Source organism: Mangifera indica, chromosome 14, assembly GCF_011075055.1.
Source record: "Mangifera indica cultivar Alphonso chromosome 14, CATAS_Mindica_2.1, whole genome shotgun sequence".
NCBI classification, from domain to species: domain Eukaryota; kingdom Viridiplantae; phylum Streptophyta; class Magnoliopsida; order Sapindales; family Anacardiaceae; genus Mangifera; species Mangifera indica.
This window is the reverse complement of record NC_058150.1, coordinates 3,214,319-3,235,365: the sequence shown is the minus strand read 5'-3', so window position 1 is coordinate 3,235,365 and position 21,047 is coordinate 3,214,319. Positions and strand designations below refer to the sequence as shown.

At 34.3% G+C, this 21,047-nt stretch overlaps 3 protein-coding genes across 7 annotated transcripts; 1 reads left to right on the top strand and 2 right to left on the bottom strand.

The window, feature by feature from the left end:
• Positions 1 to 785: 785 nt before the first annotated feature.
• LOC123196381 (cysteine-rich receptor-like protein kinase 42) lies at positions 786 to 4,070 on the bottom strand. Of its 2 annotated transcripts, none has more exons than XM_044610382.1 (6): positions 3,138 to 4,070; positions 2,725 to 2,835; positions 2,260 to 2,610; positions 1,940 to 2,174; positions 1,538 to 1,682; positions 786 to 1,456 (listed from the first exon to the last, which is right to left on the bottom strand). In XM_044610382.1, exons 1-6 carry the CDS (start codon positions 3,874 to 3,876, stop codon positions 1,079 to 1,081), a joined length of 1,959 nt encoding a protein of 652 aa, XP_044466317.1. In that variant the 5' UTR covers positions 3,877 to 4,070; the 3' UTR covers positions 786 to 1,078. The 2 variants fall into 2 exon arrangements, with proteins under 2 accessions (XP_044466317.1, XP_044466316.1); XM_044610381.1 differs by having other exon boundaries at positions 1,940 to 2,180; positions 3,138 to 4,069.
• Positions 4,071 to 7,744: 3,674 nt separating this feature from the next.
• Positions 7,745 to 15,928, bottom strand: LOC123196378 (polyribonucleotide nucleotidyltransferase 2, mitochondrial). 4 transcript variants are annotated; one of them, XM_044610378.1, is made up of 17 exons: positions 15,441 to 15,926; positions 14,778 to 14,933; positions 14,517 to 14,687; positions 13,927 to 14,052; positions 13,678 to 13,839; positions 13,415 to 13,534; positions 12,811 to 12,948; positions 12,407 to 12,569; positions 11,488 to 11,613; positions 11,107 to 11,237; positions 10,578 to 10,797; positions 10,385 to 10,468; positions 10,200 to 10,279; positions 9,590 to 9,733; positions 8,858 to 9,261; positions 8,668 to 8,827; positions 7,745 to 8,361 (listed from the first exon to the last, which is right to left on the bottom strand). In XM_044610378.1, exons 1-17 carry the CDS (start codon positions 15,768 to 15,770, stop codon positions 8,257 to 8,259), a joined length of 2,820 nt encoding a protein of 939 aa, XP_044466313.1. In that variant the 5' UTR covers positions 15,771 to 15,926; the 3' UTR covers positions 7,745 to 8,256. The 4 variants fall into 4 exon arrangements, 3 of the variants coding, with proteins under 3 accessions (XP_044466313.1, XP_044466312.1, XP_044466314.1); XR_006497693.1 differs by having other exon boundaries at positions 7,745 to 7,849; positions 7,941 to 8,361; positions 8,668 to 9,261; XM_044610377.1 differs by having other exon boundaries at positions 8,668 to 9,261.
• A 139-nt stretch (positions 15,929 to 16,067) lies between these two features.
• LOC123196379 (isocitrate dehydrogenase [NADP]-like) lies at positions 16,068 to 20,780 on the top strand. Its single transcript, XM_044610380.1, has 15 exons — positions 16,068 to 16,463; positions 16,996 to 17,039; positions 17,140 to 17,249; positions 17,558 to 17,595; positions 17,799 to 17,876; positions 18,436 to 18,489; positions 18,571 to 18,672; positions 18,768 to 18,856; positions 18,943 to 19,046; positions 19,177 to 19,245; positions 19,329 to 19,444; positions 19,677 to 19,711; positions 19,799 to 19,941; positions 20,153 to 20,275; positions 20,484 to 20,780. Exons 1-15 carry the CDS (start codon positions 16,196 to 16,198, stop codon positions 20,575 to 20,577), a joined length of 1,467 nt encoding a protein of 488 aa, XP_044466315.1. The 5' UTR covers positions 16,068 to 16,195; the 3' UTR covers positions 20,578 to 20,780.
• Positions 20,781 to 21,047: the final 267 nt, after the last annotated feature.

Below are 21,047 nucleotides of genomic sequence, written 5' to 3'. Positions count from 1 at the left end.
TTGATATAATTATTGTTATCAATTTTATTGTTTTCCACATTTTCAAAACATCAAAGATGATATTGGATTAGAATTATTAATCTAGTTTATAATTAGATTAAGACATGTTAAAATGGTCCTACCCAAGAATCCCATCAAATCAAAGCCAACTCAGGTGGACAATTTGTTAGGCAGAACAGGAATGAAATTTAAACCACTCATTAATGTTATTCATCTTTCTGCCATATGAGCAAGACTCTTTTGCTGTTAAGAATAAAATTATTTGTATAAATAAATAATATAAATTTATTTATTTATTTATTTAAATTGAAATAATAATTTATAATTAAATAATATAATTATTTTTTATTTTAAAATTACTCAATATTTTTATCTTAATTTTTGTAATCTTTATATATATATATAATACTACTTTAAACTTGAATAATTAATTATGTTAATAAATACTCACCACAACTCTGCCACATAATAAGTGTGCCCTTTTTGGCCATTGGATCAAACCCTGCAGTGCATCAGGATAATCCAATGGTTGAAATTATTTTAAAATTGTTAAAAATACATCATCAAATAAAACTATGGATACAAATAAATTATACAACCTCATCTATATAAATTGAGATGACAATTTTTTATTGGATGATGTTGACACTTATTTTCCCTGTTACTTTAAAATCATTCGATCAGATATTATCATCTCATTTTATATAGATAAATTTGTACAATTTATTTGTATATATAATATTACTCAAAGAAAATGACTTTGGCATCCTCTTTATTGATTTAAATTTATCAAATTCAATATGGACTATTTAAATTGCTTTAATTTAATAGTTTACAATTTGCATTTGAATACCCTTCTCCAAATATTATAAAATCAAGGAATGCCCCAAAATTGAAAGAAAGTAAAAATATTTACATAGATGAGCTAAAGAATTCACCCAACTCAAAATCATAAAAACTTTGTTAGTCAATAGACATTTTTACCTTCATTGAAATCTGCAGAGTCCCATAATACTTCTATGCTTTGGTCAAAATGTTGCAAATGAATCTTTGGCTTCAAGGTCTCTAGTCTTTTAATTTACTTTGGGAGTAATTCCCCACTTCTGGAATGCCCATCTGAACTGGGCATACTTGAAGACTCTGTAGAAGTGTAAGACAGTTCCATTTTTCTTGCTGCATTTGCTATGAAACTGTTTGTGCTGTGAGACCTTGTGGAGCTTTCTGGCTTCATTACATTATTGCTCATAAATGGCGGTTGATGCGGGATCGGAATCTTGCAGTTTTTGCTTGTGAGCATCAATACTACTTGTGCCATGGATGGCCTTAGTGCAACTTCTGCTTGTGTGCACAGAAGCCCTATTTGAAGCACATTAGTTGCCTCTTCTACAGGGAATTCTTCTTTCAGACTTGAGTCAACTGCTTCTACCAGATTGTTTGATCTGTAAAGTGTCCAAACCTGAGGCCAAAATTGAATGAATCTTTAACGTCAACACAACAAAATTGGTCTAGCAAAGTTGCAGGAAAGAGTAAAGCTTACTGTTTGGAGAGGAGATATATGGTCTTGTGAATACAAGTTGTTTCTTCTTCCACAAACAATCTCAAGAACCAATACTCCAAAACTATAAACATCTGCTTTCTCAGTAAGTTGTCCTCGAACAAGATACTCCGGAGCCATGTATCCACTGCATCAAAAAAACACAAAACCTTGTAAATAAGATAATAAATAAAAAATAACCCAGTTTTGAGTATCCTATTAGATACCTAGGTAAAATTATAAAACACCTAATCGATACTTAATCACATGATAACATATAGAGTTGCTTAATCAGGAGCTGAGAATTATTTTCTCTTTAGGCCAAATGTTGCTTTGTTCTCAATTTACAGTCCTAAATGAAAAGAAGTGAAGCATAAAAGCAAGTGAATAAATCTTTTCTCTTACAGAGTTCCTGCAACTCCGGTGCTAAGATGAGACTTATCAGCAGCAAAATTTCGGGCGAGCCCGAAATCTGCAATTTTTGGAGTAAAATCTTGGTCGAGAAGAATGTTGCTGCTTTTAATGTCCCTGTGGATTATTCTTTTTTCTGAACCCTCGTGAAGATATGCAAGCCCCTCAGCAATTCCATTTATGATTTTAAGCCTCTTCTCCCAGTTTAGAAGCTTTGTTTTCTCGTTCTCTGTAACTGAAAGGAGAGTTATCATCATTTATTGCAATCACATGGATAAAATTACGCCCTTAAAGATTGATGAAAGTAAAATTACCGAAAAGGAATTGATCGAGGCTCTTGTTTGGCACATACTCATAAACCAGGAGGCTCTCAGGGCCTTCAATGCTACAACCCAGAAGCTTCACCAGGTTCTTGTGTTGAATTTTGCTGATTAAATTTACCTCATTGAAGAACTCATCCACCCACTGTCTTGTGTTAAAAATTAGCCTCTTGACAGCAACAGAATTCCCATTTGGAAGAGTCCCCATGTACACAGAACCAGCTCCTCCTTGGCCTAATTTCTTCGAATCACTGAAATAATCTGTTGCCTTCTCGAGAGTCTCATATTTGAAACTCAAGCAGGAATTCTCCATTGGAATGGAGAATTGGGCAAGATTATTGCGTTCTAGGTGATGCAAAGAGAGAGTAATATATCAGAATTCTAATGCTTAGATGATAGATAAAGAGTAATTACAAGAGGCAAATATTTTGTATTTGTGATTGTTTCTAAAAAGTGTACCTTCTTTCATTTTTTTAATTCTTGTATAGCTTGCATAAGCTGCAAAGAGAAACACCATGATGAATGCAGCTGTTGCCAAGGAAATGGCTATGGTGATTCGGAGCCCAGAAACTGCAAAACATGATTAAATGCATAGATCTTCGAGATCAACCAGATGAAAAAACCTTAAACCCACAAGCTTGTACTGAACAGGAACACAGGCATTAAAAGATAGTAAAAAGATGTTTGGTTGCTGAGAAAATCATGGAAAACACATTAAGATTTTGAACATTTGAAAATCAAGATCTAATGCAAACAGTTTGGTCAAAACTCTGCCTTCGCCCCTGCGTTCTCTAACACCCAAATAACCAAAGAGAATACCAAAATAACTCTAATCAAAACTAGAAAATTTAAGAAAAACAACTGATGATTACCATGACTCTCTTCATCTGATCCATCATCACTGAAGAACTTCTGGTTGGAATATCTCAAATAACACCCTGTATTCAAACTTCTCCCCTCTCTCTTAAGCCCACATCCTTTCACAGCTTTTGCAGCTTTCTCTAAACACTTTTGACACCCATATTTTCCGACGCTCTCCCAACACTGAGCCAATGCATAAACGCCCGCCACTTCCGCCGTCCCAAAACCTCCGCTGCCCGCCCTCACCGCCGTCCTCGTAACATTCCCAACTGCATAACCGACGCTCGTGAGAAACCCGTTCTCATTCCTATAATCGGAAACGCTAACATTAGCTATGCTGCAAGTTACATTGTCAAGAACCGGCGAAACATACTCTTTGTAAAAATTGTAGTTATCATAACGCAAGAAGCAGCCGTCGAGAAAGATGCGACCTGAGACAGAAGGGAGGCAGCGAGGGAGAGTTGTGCGAGCTGCAGCGAAACAAAGGAGACAATCAGTCTGAGAGAGGTCGCGGTGGCACTGAGTCAAAGCGTAAATGCATGAGGAGAGGTTAACATGGTAGGTGGCGAAGGGGGCGGTGGTTATCCGTTGAGAAAGATTTTCCATTTCTTGGACAAAACTTGGAACGTATTTTGAAGTTTTTGTTGTGTTGGTGCCACAAAAGAGACCAGCTTTGGAAATTCTGGGATCAGAATGAGAGACATGAAAGAGCAAGAAAAGAAAGAGCCATGTCAGAGCTGAGAAATGCATGGAGTTTTATCTCAGTGGTATCTTTCTGCGTGTCTCTCTCTCTTTTCTCTCTATGTAAATGAAGATGAAGATGAAGAAAGCAAAGGAGTGAGAATAGAGAAGAATTAAATTCAAAGTAAAAGGACTTGGGATTTTTTTAGGCTTCTTTGTTGTATGTATATGTTTGGTTCTCTTCTTCCCCTGGCTGGTTAATGTTTTTGTCAAACAGTCCAGCGGGAATGGTCTGGATTAGGATTTACGTACCTTTCAAAATTTAATGCTGCTTGGTAAAGCATAAATATTTTTATAAAAAAATTCACTTCTATCAATCCATAAGAAATAGACCCTTTGCTGGATACTTGGATCCAAACCGAAATAGTATGAAATAAGGTTTGGTTCAAGTAAATTCGAGAGTTAAATATTTTCAATTTCACGCTTTAATCTAAAAATTAAAAATTTTTGAGTGTAAGTTTTATAGGTATTCAGGCTATAAGTTTAGAGAATTTCGAAATAAATAAATTAAAATAATATTGTTTTAATTAATACATATTTAAATAGTATCATTTTAATTATTTTTGTTTGAGTATCGAATTGAATTCAAAATTTAATTGAAACTTGAACTTGAGTCAAAATCGAGTTCAAATCCTCTCAAATGAGTTAAACTCAAAAAATAATACGAATTTAATCTCAAATCCAATTCTATTAATCGTGACATAAAATTAGGGAAGTCAAATTTGTAACCTTTATTTTGTATTTTACTATGGGCAATGCCAATAGCTTGCTGCATAAAAAAATAAAATGTCTGCCGTGGTGTGGAATTAGAAAAAATGAAGAAGCAAAGTTTGACAGAAGAGAATAAAGAGTTGAAAAGGGGAGGCTTATATGGCTAATTAAAATGATACAGCACAGAGTTTGGTTTGATGTTGAATAATAAACAACCAACCACAAGCACCACTCACCATTATTTCTTCTTCATTTCACACGTGGTCGGTTCCCATCATCAATGGCCTCTTATTCCCTTTGGTTTCATTAAATTCTTCTGCCAATTACCCATAATGGTGCTGAGCCAGCTTCAACACAGTCCACTGTGTTGAAAAGTCAGGTCCGGCCGTCTTTACACAGCCCATTGTGCTGAAAAGTCAAGTCGGTTCGTGTTTAAACCTATCAATTGACTGATCGAACTGACCCACTTATGTGCCATGACCCGCAACATGACTTAAGACTTTTTAAGTCATGCCTTTACGAACCTTTAAGGGGCATCTCACAAACTTACATATACTTTTTTATATATTTTTATGTTTTAACCAATCATATGGGGCCATCTTTGAACCTTATCACAAGGCCTCTAATACAGCTCGTATAACCCATAAATTGTGCTCTTATAAATCATGTTAAAATTGAAAGACTTGAGTCATACTATATATTACCTGATCATAACCATGTCTACCCTTAACTATTTTTTCTTTTTAAGTTTTTCTTTTTTTTTTACTTGCATGATTAATTTTTTTCATTCAATTTTTTTAATGTTAATTTATACATACAATTTTAGATAAAAAGAGTTTGTCATCACTCCAAAGGGAAGATACAACATTGTGATGCCTCTATATCTATGAAAGCAATCAATGAATAATGGGTATGTTTATAAGTATTATTTTCTCTTTTATCAATCCTAACAAGATCTTGTTCTTGTACCCAATTAATCTAGAAATATAGTGATATAACTAATTTTCTTAATGATTAATCATTCATATAGTTGAGTTATATTGGTTTTAGTGTTAATTATATAGTATGTCCGATGTATTTTAGTCTCTCTCCCTTGTTATTAATCGTTTTCGTCTAAAATAAAGATAATTAGAGAGAAAAGGAGAGAGATCTACAGGGAGACAAAATATATGCAGAGCCAAGAAGGTTTGTCAGAAAATGATAACCTAAAAAGATCTTAGGAGAAAAATAGTCATTTTTCAAACTTTAAATGAAAGAAAAATTTTAAATTAAGGAGGGGAAAAGATGAGAAGTTTTTAGTTTTTTTAAATATTTTTAATTAAATAATATTGTTACTTTTAACTTTAATAGTAAATTTTAATAAAAAGGAATATATTTATGTTTTAAAAAGTTAATGGATGAAAGTTTCAGATTTCACAAACCTTAGGTGGGAATAAGTCTTTTGGCCTGTTTGAAATTATGAAGGAATTTTGTTGGTCATGAAATTTTTGTAGGGGTTAAATGATATTTTTATGATACAAAACTAGAAATTTAGAAATGAAATAAAAATTAAGGTTTTTAAAAACTTGCATAATTAATGTTACCCTCCTATTTAGATATAAATCTTGATATGAATAAAATTATAAATCAGATTTATACTCAAGAGAGAGAGAGTGTGTGGTGTGTGTAATGAACATAAGTAATGTATATCAATCCTTAGAGGTTGTTTGGTTCCGATTAATAAAGGTTATCTTTATAATATATATTTTATTATTTTTATGATTTTATTTGGTTTATCAATAATAAAATATTACAATAATATTTTATTAACAATGGTAATATGACAGATAATATATGTGATAATTTGATTATTATTTTCACTTTAAATATTAAAAAATTATCGATGTAATATTGATTTTATTATAATTATATTCTTATTTCTTAATTTTTTAGAAAAAAATAACTTTATTTTTAATTAATATAATAAGTAATATAAAAAATATTTTAAAATAATTATACCCAAGGATATTTATATAAAATAATTTACAAATATTCTTTTATTACTTCTAACCAAATATAATAATTATTTATACCTATCAAATTTTATTAAATATAATAATCATTTATATCTTAATAATTTTTGAAGTAATTTATCTTCAATATAATTTTTTAATTTTGATAATAAAATATTACTCAAACCAAAAATCCCCTATAAGTTTGAACAATCTTTCTTATCCAAACTATACGATATTTGCATGAAAAGGTTGATGGGTTCAGAAAGAAAGCTTTAGCTTTAGCTTTTTATGTTGGCAAACCTTGTGCATCAATCTAAACTTACAATATAAAAAGAGATCAGGGTGGGATGGGCATCAATCTAGAAGCTCTACAAGTTTCCATATTGAAACAGGAATAAAGGTGGAAATATGTTGTGAGTGAAGGGTGGAGATAAAGGTTGCCATTCGGAAAGGTCCATCTTTAATTGAGGGTGGTGAGGAAAAGTTTTAACTTCAATTCTGATCTCAAATTGTCAATACATGAATTGTCGCTTTTGACACAAGAATCACTATAATATAGGTTTGACATTTGAGCTTGATCTCATTTGCCCATCTCCATCACCATGTGCATTCTAATTTTTTAATTTTAATTATTGTGGTATATGATCTATTGTACCCAATTTTGAGTTTAGCACAAAATAAGCCTTAATTTCAACAATTAAAATCTACGAAGGTTCAAGTGAGTTTGTTACGAGTATGTGAAAATATTTGAAAAGATAAATTAGAACAAATCAGAAAAATAGATGTGATATCAAAGTTTTATATAATTCGATCCAATAATCAAAATGTCTAAGTCTACTATATTCAAAATATTTGAAAAGATGACCAATTTTTACACAAAGATGATTGATTGTAATGTGATTGAATTATTTTAAATAAAAAAATAACACTAAACAATGATACATCAATAGTAAGTATATATATATATATATATATATATATATATATATATTATATCAAAATTGTATGCGTATAGTATTATTCTTTTTAAATTATTGCTTTCCTAATCTAAAAATATGATTATAATCCATAATTATATTTTTCACAATTTATTTTAAATATGTTATAATTAATTATTTAATCCAATAATTTATATTAAATAAGTTATAGTAAACTGCAAATAAGATAGCATGTGAAAATATCCAACCCTGCTGGACCTTAATTGCCATGTTCACAAATCCTCCAAATATTATTAAACTGGGTTCCCTCCAATGATTTCTCATATGTAAGACAGCAACCTGATCATCCCCACTAACATAAGTTAAATTTAGCAGTATTTTCTTAGTAATAACTTCAACCCAAATTTTACAATGCAAAAAAAAACCATACCTAAACTAAACTTCAAGATCGATCAAAATGCTGAATCTTGCATTCCTTTTTTGGCAGATCTCTTCATGACCATAATGCAGTGTGTTCTGTGTGTTTTGTAAAAATACAATGCCGAATTGTTGGAAGAAGGAAAGATTTATCCATTCATTATCCAGATAACAAGAATTTGGTCAAGCTTCATCCGGCTTACTGCCTACTGAACATCTAATAGCCTCATCAACTCTGTTCTGCAAAACCGTGCCGGGTTTTGCTTCTTCACGGATAGCATAAATATACCTTCAAATGAATGTATTGCCAAGGAAAGTTAATGTAAATATTATTCCTCATTGACTGAAGACATGACTGGAATCCCCTTGCCAGTAAAACTTGAACACTTGACTAGCATTTCATCACCTATCTTGAACTCTTCCTTGCCATTTGCCTGATTGGAAGCCAAAAGAAAATACAACAGTTTCAGAGGAAAAATAAAGCTTTCACCAGCCCTGTAAGAAAAAACCTGGGAAAAGTAAACAAAAAAGCAAACCCAACAAAAATGCACAAATGTAGCAACTAGAAGGAATCATATGGCCTTTGATTTTGTGCATAGGCAAACCAGAATGTTGCAAGTGAATGCAAGAGTTTGGGACGAATGAAGAGAGAATTCAAAGATTAAATAAAAATAACATGCATTATCATGGTCAACCTTGTCATGGCAATTTTCCATTTGAAAGCAATGAGAGATACATACCTCAAACCGATACATTCCACGAATTCCACCACCCAAATCAAGAACTAACCCACGAGCACGAATTTGATAAACCTTGGCAGTAACAATTGTTCCAAGCTTCAAATTTCTTGTAGAAACAAGAGTCTCAACTTTGCTTTCCATATCACTCTTGCCATCATGTTTACCAGAATCAATCCCGTCAACTAGAGGCATAGATTTTTTTGATTTACTATCCCCTTCTGAAGCAACAGTTGATTTAGATCTACTCCTAGAACTCTGACTCAAACCAGAAGTTTTTTCCTCCTCCTCACACTCTGCAGCACTTCGAATCACTATTGCAGGGGTTGAGGAAGAATATGAGTTTGTCTCAGCAGTTTCACTTTTGATCGTTGGGAACTCCAGATTTTGCCCATCAGATGCATTTCCAACTGATGCCCAAACATTAGTAGCTTCTTTGTCGCCAGGAGCACATCCTTCAACAGCTTTCTTTGCCTCAGCTCCAGGTTTAGATAGAGCTGCTTTAAGGGATAGCTTAATATTACCACGAACATCTTGCCCTATGCACATCAAAGCAAGCTTCTGGCCGACAGTCACCACATCTGAAACTCGGGAAACCTGATAAAAGCATCATCACTATTATTAGCCAACCTCAAATTTATATTAGCATCCATTGTCTAACAATAACCATTTCAAAGACATCTTTGGACCACCTAGCAGTACCATATAAAATGCACATCTTATCTATCTAACATATTCCAAGGAATATATTGGCATTTTCCGTTCAAAGTAACACTACAGAGGCATCAATCAACAGAACTCTCTCAAAGACATTGTCAACTTTGTTATTTCAGGGGAATTTTTTTTGCAGTTCAAAGCTCCTATGAAGGATGGAACTTGTTGGCCATTAAGAATGACAGAAAAATTACAACTGCTCATTAAGTACCGGTTCATGCGACAACTCAGAAATGTGTAGCAGGCCTTGTTGGCCACCATTGAACTCCACAAAGGCACCATATTCTTTGACTGATGTTACAACACCCTTATAGACACCCCCAACCTCGATTTCACGGCCAATTATGAAGTCAACCTGAAGAGCAAGATAACTTCTGAATGTAAACATGTAAAAAGATAATAAGCAGACTCTAATCACCAGTTGCTGCACCATATGGAATCTGAATATGAATGAAATAGTATCAGATGCATATGGCATGAGCAGTGTAAAACATTTACTAAGGTCTATTGAAGGAAAGCAGTTCTATCCAACAAGAAATTTACAAAGATACAATTCCGTTAGCAAGGAGAATAGTAAAATTAATAAAGAAATCTCAAACCGTTAGAATTTTAGAGAAATAAAGTTTAAAAATGTTCTGCATGGATTTTGAAAAGATACTAGATCTTAAATTAAAGGGACTGCAGATATGTTTGAGAAAATTTTGAACCTCCATTTTACTTCTTCGATAAATTCACATGCAACCACTTGAAATGAAATGATGCTACTCCTACAAAAAAGCACAATTAAATCTAACTAGAGGAACAAAAAATGTAAAATGTACCTTTTCTCGTACTTTTTCCAGCATCTCCTGATTCCTAGCAACTATAGTAAGCTTTCCGTCACTTATAGAGATCCGTGCACCTGAATTACAAGCAGAAGATTAATACTTATCTAAAAGTCCGGACAAGTTAATATGAAATCTCAAGTAGGAAGGAAAAAAGAAAGTTTAAGCTTTTTGTATTAAACCTGTTTCCTCTTCAATTTTTCTTTTGAGAGAACCTAGAGGGCCAATCAAGCGGCGAAGAGTGTCATTGCTGTACTTCAAGGTAACTGCATGATAGATCATAAATCTTCAGCTAAGAAAAAAGACTCAGCACCAAACTGATGGCTACTAGTTAATAGTAAAATCACATGCACAATGTATATGTTGAACATTAACCTAGACGAGGTGAATTTCTATCATCTTGAGTCCGTGCCGCACTAATTTGCTGTTCCATGTGATCAAGGATTTGAAGACGACCTTTAAGTGCATGCTCTAAACACTCACAAATAATATCTAAAGGAATTCCAGCAGGTTTTATATCCAACTGAATTGCTGTAACTCCTTTTCGAGTGCCAGCAATTTTGAAGTCCATGTCTCCTAAATGATCTTCTAGACCCTGCAAAAAACTCCAACGTTCAATAAACTCTAAAGCCCAGTTAGCTAATACTTAATAAAGCAAACTTATCAGAAATAACTATTTGAAAACCATAATAAGGTCACCCTACGAAGAACCACATTACTTGCTATATTGTGGTAAATTCCAAACCTCTAAAATTACTAAGGCAATAGACACGCTATATAAAATTGGTATAGAAAGACACCATTTAAAACTTTCTATGAGAAATAATAACATCTGAATGAGTATCTTTCAACAACACCACCCTCCACCAGGCGATAAGCAAAACATGCCAAGTCAAAATCTCACCAATATATCAGTCAATATACGGTAATCCTTAAATTCACCAGTTGATGGGTCGATTTCACTGACAAGACCAACCGAAACACCAGCTACATGTTCTCTTACTGGAATACCAGCATCCATCAAAGCCATACTGCCTACAAGAATTTAAAAGCTTTTCATAATAAAGATTTTACTCAAGGAACCAAAATACTAAATCACCATTATTATTGAAGGTTAAAGACACTATTAGTACCATAATCAATCCAGAAACATACGATGAACAGGCTGATCAGGTACTCCTTCCAAATATGAAAATTATTTTAAAAGCACAATTACCAAATATACAGAATGCAAAATCCCGAAGATTTCCAAGCAGACAACAAAATTACATAATTGAATAAATACCTCCGCAGACAGTTGCCATGGATGTTGAACCATCAGAGGCCATGACCTCTGAATTCACACGGACAGTATATGGAAAATCATCTTCAGGAGGCAACACAGCAAGCAGAGCTTTCTCTGCAAGAGTTCCTAAAAAATTAGAGAAACCAGCTATAAGTTATTGTGATTTCACATGTAAACAGAACAGAATAAAAAATTATGCATTCTATTGCTAGATGTCAGCTGTCAGCTGTCAAGATGCTTTGAGAAGAAAAATGGGTAATTAATTTATTGGTCAATGCCCAGAACCAGAACAGCATAGTAATAGCTCACTTAAAAGAGGCATGGAGCATTAGATGTGTCCCGCATTTTAAAATCAGCAAATGTTAAAATGCCAGCTCACCTAAATGAAAAGATATAAAAGAGCTTAAAACAGTAGCAGAAAAGAAATACTAAGAAGCAATCTAGTAAAGATATTAAGTTTCCAGCCCTTGAGTTCATGCCATCCTATTGAAGCTGTAAGTTTCCAGGTTCATTTGCATGAGACCTGAAGAACAGAAAAAAAAATATCAAACTAGGCTTTGGCTTCAGAGGTTAGTTCCACTGTATACCAATGGTCAAGGGCATCTAAACCTAGCTCAGTCACTGCAGACTGTTTTGAAGCTAACTCTGCCCACAAAACCAACTTCTAGGCCAAACTGAGTCATATTATATCAAATTAAGTTCTCATTCTTATATTTTTACATTCCATATACTTCTCTAATGATGAACTAGACAGACATATATCCTAGTCAAGAAAGAATATGCTAAACCATGCGCTGCCAACTCAAGCAACCAATTAATTTGTGCATCCTCAAAAAGTCAAACTGACAAATCAAGCCCAACATGCCATTCTTACTGGATTCATAAAATATAGCAAATGGAAAAGCAAAAATCACTTTACCATGACCAACTTCACGTCTATTTAGGCCAACTCGTTTACCAACTTCATTGATTGAAAATGGTGGAAAACTGTAGTGAAGCATGAATCGCTTTGTCGGGGGGCCAACCAAGGAGTCCAAGCGTTGAGCATCTTCAGGTGCTCCAAGTGTCACAGTACAAAGAACCTGATTTTTTATACATATGAATGTTATAAAAGTTAAACATATTTAGAAATAAGCAGAGTTTGAGTCCCAAGTGTTGAGCATCCTCAGGTACTCCAAGTGTCACAGTGCAAAGAACCTGATTTTTTATATGCATATAAATGTTATAAAAGTTAAACATATTTAGAAATAAGCATAATTTCATTGTTGTATTTTTATAAGATTTAAGCATTCAAGTTATGAAACAAAGATAATGTCTACTGACCTGGGTATCTCCCCGAGAAAAAAGTGCTGATCCATGCAATATTGGTAAATTACCAGCTTCACAATAAATAGGCCTAACTTCATTAAGATGTCTCCCATCAACCCGGAAGCCTTCTGTAATAATCCTTTTGCGGACAACCTGATATATTTACTAGGTTTTAAATATTGTCAATTTAAAAGAAGATACAACTCTAATCAGATTAAAATGGCTGCAATCTCTAAATGACAATACAATTAACTACTTTGAATGCATTTATCCCAGAAATCACAAATATAAAAAAATGATGTCATAATGATGACATTTTTGGCCCAATTATATCACCCATCACCAAGCCACGAGCCAGAAGTTACAGATTTTTCAAAACTAACACAGAAGCCAGCCTTAAACTCACAAATAAACTTCTTTACAGCAATGGGGAGAATAAGATCATGTACTTCAGTAATAATTCATGAGTAAAATCTTAATTTTCAGAACAAGTGAAGGGATAGGAAAAAAATTAAAAGGAACACAGTCAAATCACAAAATCAGTCATCAATAAGAACATTATGAGAAAAGCAACTCCAACAGCTCCAAGAACTCTGTTTCCTTCTTTGAGTCAACTTACCTTTTTCCTCACAGTGTCTACTGCCTTTGGTAGGACCTTTAAGCATTCTTCATCACATTCTTCTTCAAGGACTTTTCTCACTTCTTGTGCAATATTTTCTAAAGCCTCTCCACGTTCAAACTGGAAGAATAAGAGTAAAATTACCACCACATAAATTTTGAAATTACATTTTAAACAGAAAAAACCAGTGCCATCACATGTAAATGCACACAAAACACATGTAAGCAAGTACAATCTGCTGCACCAAGAAAGGTGGAGTGCACCTTGCCATATGATGGATCAGTAAAAACAGCTTCAATAGGCACTGCAGCAAGGTTACTGACTTTCTCCAAAGTTCTATCTGAGATCATTGACAGTTTATATTCTTTCTTATGTTTTCCTACTTTCGCAGCCAGCCTGATTTGAGGTTCAAGGTATTTGGCCGCCTGAGTTACCAAAACCAATCAAGTTATTACATTTTGAGATAAAGAGAAAATGAGAGACAGTCTCAAAGTCTAATCCTGATAACTGACCTCAGGATGAGCCAGTCTCAAACTAGCTTCAAGATCTTTCTCTGAGATCTCACGTGCCTGCACATCTATCATCAAAGTTTTGTCCTTTGTACAGGCATATACTAAGTTGAGATCACTCAAGTTAAGCTGCATTATATTGAGAAACCATCAATCCAAAGATAAGACAAACAAGGTAAGAGAGAGTTGGTGAGTTAAAGGGTTTCATAAACTTGAAACCAGCATCAACAACAGTTTGGCAAAATCATACTGAAAACATTGGCAACAATTAAAGAATGTAACAAAACATTAGTTTAGTACATAACACTCTATAAGTACACAACTAAAACAGCAAAATAACCTAAGGAATCAGCAGTGCAAAAGGATTAAAATTAATTTATGGAAGCATGATAGAAGAAATCAGAAAAAACTACAGAAGAATTTGAAATAACAGCATTCTGAGACTTCGACATGACAAATCATTCAAGAAATTGAAAAAAAAAAAAGAAAGAAAGATAGACATTTTTGTTAAGAGAAAATTAGCAGATGGACAATCAAGAGAACATTTTTAAAAGGGGAAAGCAAAGACAATAAATAATCATGTCAATTTTTACCTCATCCATGGTTGGGTTGACAATAAACTGTCCAGCAATTCTCCCAATACGGATAACTCCAATGGGACCACCCCAAGGAATGTCTGATAACATAAGAGCAGCAGATGTTGCATTAGCTGCCATTACATCAGGATCCTGTTTCCCATCAGAAGAAAGTACACTTGCCATTACCTTGAATCAAACAAATATTCATCAAGAAACGTCAAAGTCAACAGAAACTTCCAGAAAGCAATAGAACCAAAACAACTTGTGGCATCATACCTGGACTTCATGGTAAAATCCTGCAGGAAAGAGTGGTCGTATTGGTCTATCAATGAGACGACCACATAAAAGTTCTCTTTCTTTAGGAGCACCTTCCCTCCGCATGAAAGTAGTTGGAATCATACCTTGGGCATATCGTTTCTCTTGATAATCAACCTATATAAAGACATATCAATTAAGAAACCTATTTTGATCAATAGACGCACGTGCTTTCAAAAATGAATCTCCGAAAACAGAGAATTCATAGGAAGATGACAATAGGAAATATCATATGCTCTGCGACAAGGGCCTTCTATATCTTAATGTTTGGAGTTCACAATTCTCTTTCTGTCAATTTTGCAAATTTCCAGTTTTGATATCATTCCCTTTTATATCTCAATTTTAGTTTTCAGTTATGGTTGTCTATTTCACCATTATATGTTTCTGACATTTTCACCTTTGAAAAGGCAGCCATAATGACTCCGACTCTACCCAAAAGTGTTCACCAATCTCTAAATACAACTCTATCTTCTTCTGTACATTTCAACTGTTTAATTTCTCTCTAATCTCTAATGCTACAACTTATGTAGTGCGTCTTTACACCCAATTGAGCATAGAAATGAACAAATATTTTAAAAAATTCATCAACAATTCAGCAAAATAACTCGAAAAAATAACACATACAGTGAGAGGCAAAAAATCGCGAACTGCATCTCCTTTACCGGAGGTAACGGTGGACAAAACCTTGGTCTCATCCATGCCCAAAACGACAGCTCCATTTGCGAAGCGGGCAATTTTGCCAGTCTCAAGGGTGATTAAGCGTGATCCAATCTCGAACTCCTCTTTGAAAGTTTCTAGAACCTTGGTGCCCGCCACAGGCGGGTCTTGTTCGGGGTCGGAGGAGGCGAAGCCAAGGCGACCGCTGCAGATGGTGCGGAAGCCAAGGGCTCGCCATGTAAGGAAGCTCGGTAGAGAAGTCAGAAGCGGGTGGGATTTGGTGGCCAATGAGGACATTGATGGATTGAGAAAGAAAAGAGCGTGATTGTGACTGTGACTGATATTGTTGTTTTGTTTGAAGGGTTTATGCCTTCAAGGATGAAGAAAGGGTTTTAGGGTTCAGATTTGGTGCGGTCGGATGTATGGTAGGCTGGCTTCAATCCAAATTGTAATTGCGTATCAATGATGGCTTTGACCGTTTAACTTAAAATGGAAATGATAAATAAGATCTATAATTTTAAGAGAAATATAAATAGAATTGTCTGAAATACAAATTTCATATTTTGAAAAGATTTATCAGCCGTTGGATCAAAAGTACGAAAATCTACTGCTGGGATCTACTGCGGAGGCGGAACCATACTGGAACATAGTCTCTTTCTTTCCAAACACGAAAGGCCGAATACAACGCTCTCCACACTGGAGTCTTAAAAAGACGACGAGAAATGCAAATTTTCATCAATAGAATTCGGATAAAAGCCATGTCGTCTGCTACCGCAATGCTCTCATCATCATCAGCATCATCAACTCTAGCCATTAAAAGCCCTGGCAGGTCTTTCTCTTCGAAGAACTATTGTAGGTTCAATGGATTCTTTAATAATCGAGTTGCGTTCTGTAACCAGCGGGCTCCCTCTTTTTCGCTTCGGTGTTTTGCTACTACTGCCACCGGCATTGATAGAGTCAAGGTTCAGAATCCTATTGTCGAAATGGATGGTAAAACCTCTCTAAAACCCTGTTTGTTTGATGAAAAAATGAGAGTGAAATTTCGTATTTGGGAACCTGACTTTTTCTATTGCTAATTGAGATTTCTGAGTACTGAATGATGTGAAATTATAGTTATGCAACGTATCTGCATGTGGTTGAGACTTTATTGCTTGGTTGATAAGGAAGAGGAGTGAAATGATGACGAATGAAGTTTTGAAGATTTTGAATGTGCTTATCTTTGTTTAGTTGTTGAGTGACATCAAGGGAAATGAAAAGCAAAACGAATATTGTTATTTAAGTAAAATGGATTATGTGAAAAAAGTAAAATGAATTGTGTGAAACTGGGATAATTGGATTTTTTTTCTTTTCTTACTTTTCAATGGTCGGAGAATTCAGCAAGACACAAAATTGGTGATTAGATAGATTATAATGATTTTTTTAATGCATTCCCTGGCTTTTTGAGTGACCAAATAGAGCATAAATTGCTTCCTTATGTATTTTAGGAGATTCGTTTTATTTCTAATTTTGTTCTTATGTTTAGGTGATGAAATGACCAGGATCATTTGGAGGATGATAAAGGACAAAGTATGTTTTAATTTTTACTGTAAATTTCATTTTCAAATAATTTAATTATCGGAGTATATTGGTGATGTTTAATGTGATTTAATTGTTTGTGTGGCTTCAGCTCATATTTCCTTATTTGGATTTGGATGTAAAGTATTTTGACTTGGGGATATTGAATCGTGATGCAACTGATGACAAGGTTACTGTTGAAAGTGCTGAAGCAGCTCTTAAGTAAGTAGTGATTAAAAAATTATCCTGTTAGTTTGTCTTTTTATGGTTGTTGTTTAGACATCATGTATGAGATGATGAGAATGGACTAATATTGTAGAATGTCTGCTGAAATGGGATATGTTTGCTGATAAATGGGCATAAATTAAAGAATGCATGTTTTATAAGACTAAAATATACCTCTTTACCTTATGATAGTTAGACTGGAGGGAAAACTAAGGAAACAGGGAACTTTGTTGAGACAGATAATCAATAACTTGTGCTCAATACTGTTTTCCCGTCCATCATTTTTAACCCTTTATGTACTGCAGGTACAATGTTGCCATCAAATGTGCCACAATAACTCCAGGTTAGCCATTGTTGTCTTTTTCAGCATTTTTTTAATTTTTGTTGGTACCAAAAAGGCAAATTTACAGATACAGGGAGTCTTTAAAATTTTCTGGTCTATGAAAGAATTAATCTGACATTGCAATAGATGTTCTTACGGTTTAATCACAACTGAACCTTTCATAGTTTCTGTAGACATTGATCTTTTGATGTAATAATTTGCAGATGAGACCAGAGTGATGGAATTCGGGCTCAAGTCTATGTGGAGAAGTCCCAACGGCACAATTAGAAACATTTTAAATGGTTAGGGAATAATAAATAAAGTTTCCTTTCTTTCAAGGCAGATTTTAAATGCATTTTGTTGTGACACAGTCATTTGATTGTGTCAGTTGTTGGCATGCATATGATATACAGTAGGGAAGCAAATGGTTTGTCCACTTTGTTGGATGGGAACTGTAATTTCTGTGTAAACAATATTTCCCTGTATTGAATGTGAAAAAAATTGCCTTGAATAAATCTTAGGAGATTAGATTTCATTGTTGTACATGTTACAAGTTGATGCTGGTTACTAGGTTTTAAGTGCAATGCCTTAGCAAAAATATTGAACTGAATGTGGCTATAATACATGATAAGCAACTGAAGTCATCAAGTGACAGTATGTGCATATACTTTGGGAATCCTACCGTGAAGACATGCTAATTAGACATTTAGTGGATTATTTCTTGCTTCAAGTAAATTATCCATTTGGTTGAAGCTTTACCCATTATTTGTGTAACTTCTATTTTTTTCTTAATCTTATTTTGTGTGAGGCTGATCTCTAGTTTTTTTCAACTCCTAATCAAAGCATTGCTTAATTTTGTAGGTACTGTTTTCCGTGAACCTATTCTGTGCCAGAATATTCCTAGAATTGTTCCGGGTAAAACTTTCTTCCTGCCATAATATTGGATATTGTGGATTACTGTGAAACACCCTTCAGTACTTATTCTTCAATCTACAGGCTGGAAGAAACCCATTTGCATTGGTAGGCATGCCTTTGGTGATCAGTATCGAGCCACAGATACTGTCATTAAGGGGCCAGGAAAGCTTAAAATGGTATTTGGTGAGTTGATAAATACCTGCTCATCCAAATGAAGAGTGTATTTTCCTTCACTTACTAACTGTGCTTACTAATATTAATGCTTGTTTATCTTCCAGTCCCTGAAGATGGTAGTGCCTCAGTGGACCTTGACGTCTATACCTTTAGAGGTCCAGGCATTGCACTTGCTATGTATAATGTTGATGAGGTTTGTCTTGTCTTTATCTTGTTTTGGTCCAGTTATTCATTGCAAAAACTTGATGAACAATTTTGATTACATCTTGTAATTTTCAGTCTATTCGAGCTTTTGCCGAGGCATCAATGTCAATGGCATTTTCAAAGAAGTGGCCTCTTTACTTGAGCACTAAAAACACAATTCTGAAAAAATATGATGGCCGGTAATTGTTTTGTAGTTTAAATAGCTTGTTTTGCCAAAACTCATCTTTATTAATATAAAACAAAATCAGCTTTCAAATTTTTCTTTGTGAATAAATGTGCATAATGATAACGCTTGTGTGGCTATCACAGATTTAAGGATATATTCCAGGAGGTATACGAAGAGAAATGGAAACAGAAGTTCGAAGAACACTCAATATGGTTTATTTTTCTTGTCTATGATAAAGCTTTTGTTTCTCTGCCGAGCTTAATTTAAAATTGTTGATTAAAGATCTGCTGCATAGGTATGAGCATCGGCTAATTGATGACATGGTGGCTTATGCAATAAAAAGCGAAGGTGGATATGTTTGGGCATGCAAAAATTATGATGGAGATGTCCAGAGTGATTTGCTTGCTCAAGGTAATGTTGAGTGCAAATTCTAATGTTTTGACATTTTCTTCGATATATGGCCTTAACCTCATCTAATGCGAGTGATATTGTCTGTATTCCAAAAGTTCTGTTAGTTTTAGTATTCTTTTCCCCTCCTTTTCTTTATTTACAATATTATCATATGATCTTAGAATAAATGGAATGTCATTTTCTCATGTTGCACTTTATTATATTGTATCTAAAAGTCATTTCCTTTATGCAGGATTTGGTTCTTTAGGCCTCATGACTTCAGTTCTGGTCTGTATCAAATTATGCTATACTCTGACATTAATATTGTTTTTGTCTTTGGATGCCCTGAAGTCTGAATAACCACAAGTTGTGCAGTTATCCTCTGATGGAAAGACATTAGAAGCTGAGGCAGCTCACGGGACTGTAACTAGACATTTCAGGCTACATCAGAAAGGTCAAGAAACCAGTACAAACAGTATTGCTTCTATTTTTGCATGGACACGAGGTCTAGCACACAGGTATATTTTGTTGCTTCTTGTCAAAGCTCAGGATCTTCCCTGTTCAAAAGTTTTGATCTAGTACTTTTGCATTGCATTATGTTTAGATATTCCATTCCATCATGTGTCTGGCTTACTTCACGCATCAAGGGCCAATAGTATTATTGTGAAAATGTAATTGGCTCCCAATGGCTTCTTAAAATGTTTAACTCTCAAATTGGATTTTCTACAGGGCTAAGCTAGACAAAAATGAAAGATTGATGGGTTTTGTTCAGAAGTTGGAGTCTGCATGCATTGATGCGGTGGAAGCAGGAAAAATGACAAAGGATCTAGCCATTTTGATACATGGTCCCAAGTATATAGCTCCTTCCCACTATGTGTTAAATTCCACTTATTTGTGAATACACAAATGCTTTTTTTACGAAGAACTGCTCACTTTTCTGTTTATTTTATGGCGCTCTAAAGGAGGTAGCAAAGCTTTTCGCTGTAACATCAAAGATAATGAATAGAGCAACAATCACCCTTCTCCTAATATCCTACTTATATGGTGCTGATGTTTGCAGGGTAACAAGGGAATTCTACTTGAACACTGAAGAATTTATCGATGCTGTTGCACTGAATCTTGAGGCAAAGCTTCGAGAACCTACGGTGGTGTGACTGTGTGAGTAGCAAGGTTTCTATCCATTCAAGGGTATTCTCAAAATTTCAATGAATATAGTTGATTTGATACTTTGGTTAATTAAATTCAAGAAGTAAATTGGAGATCAAAGATTGATCTTCTTTAAATTCTAGGGATTACCATATATTATATGACAGAACATTATAATTCTTTAATGTAGTGATACATTTTTGTTTTAAAATTTTAAAGGTTTGAATGTGATGCATTCTGGAATTTTTATAACTCACTGAGTATCTCATTGACAAACTCCCGCATAGCTTATGTAGGAGATAAGCCTTGTCCTTGAAAGAGTAGAGCTGTAGTCGCGTGGTGTCTTTTGACCGTTCTTTTGTCAAGTATTGTCTGCAAAATTAAATATGTAGGTGCTAATGTTTGAGGAAGTGCTTGTGAGTTGTGAGGCGTGTACCAGACCATGAACATGAACGAGCTTGAGCAAAGATACTAGAAA

Bases quoted from the DNA above. Each gene is read 5' to 3' on its own strand.
- LOC123196381 (XM_044610381.1), bottom strand. From the start codon at position 3,876: ATGCATTTCTCAGCTCTGACATGGCTCTTTCTTTTCTTGCTCTTTCAT. The intron at 2,836-3,137 runs GTAATCATCAGT...CATGTTTTGCAG, and splicing joins ATCAGATGAAGAGAGTCATG to TTTCTGGGCTCCGAATCACC. The intron at 2,611-2,724 runs GTACACTTTTTA...TGCATCACCTAG, and splicing joins AATTAAAAAAATGAAAGAAG to AACGCAATAATCTTGCCCAA.
- LOC123196378 (XM_044610377.1), bottom strand. From the start codon at position 15,770: ATGTCCTCATTGGCCACCAAATCCCACCCGCTTCTGACTTCTCTACCG. The intron at 10,798-11,106 runs GTGAGATTTTGA...AGTTTTTTGCAG, and splicing joins GTATATTGACTGATATATTG to GGTCTAGAAGATCATTTAGG. The intron at 9,262-9,589 runs GTACTTAATGAG...TGCTTTTATCAG, and splicing joins CTGAGTTGTCGCATGAACCG to GTTTCCCGAGTTTCAGATGT.
- LOC123196379 (XM_044610380.1), top strand. From the start codon at position 16,196: ATGCAAATTTTCATCAATAGAATTCGGATAAAAGCCATGTCGTCTGCT. The intron at 17,040-17,139 runs GTATGTTTTAAT...GTGTGGCTTCAG, and splicing joins GGAGGATGATAAAGGACAAA to CTCATATTTCCTTATTTGGA. The intron at 19,942-20,152 runs GTATATTTTGTT...GATTTTCTACAG, and splicing joins ACACGAGGTCTAGCACACAG to GGCTAAGCTAGACAAAAATG.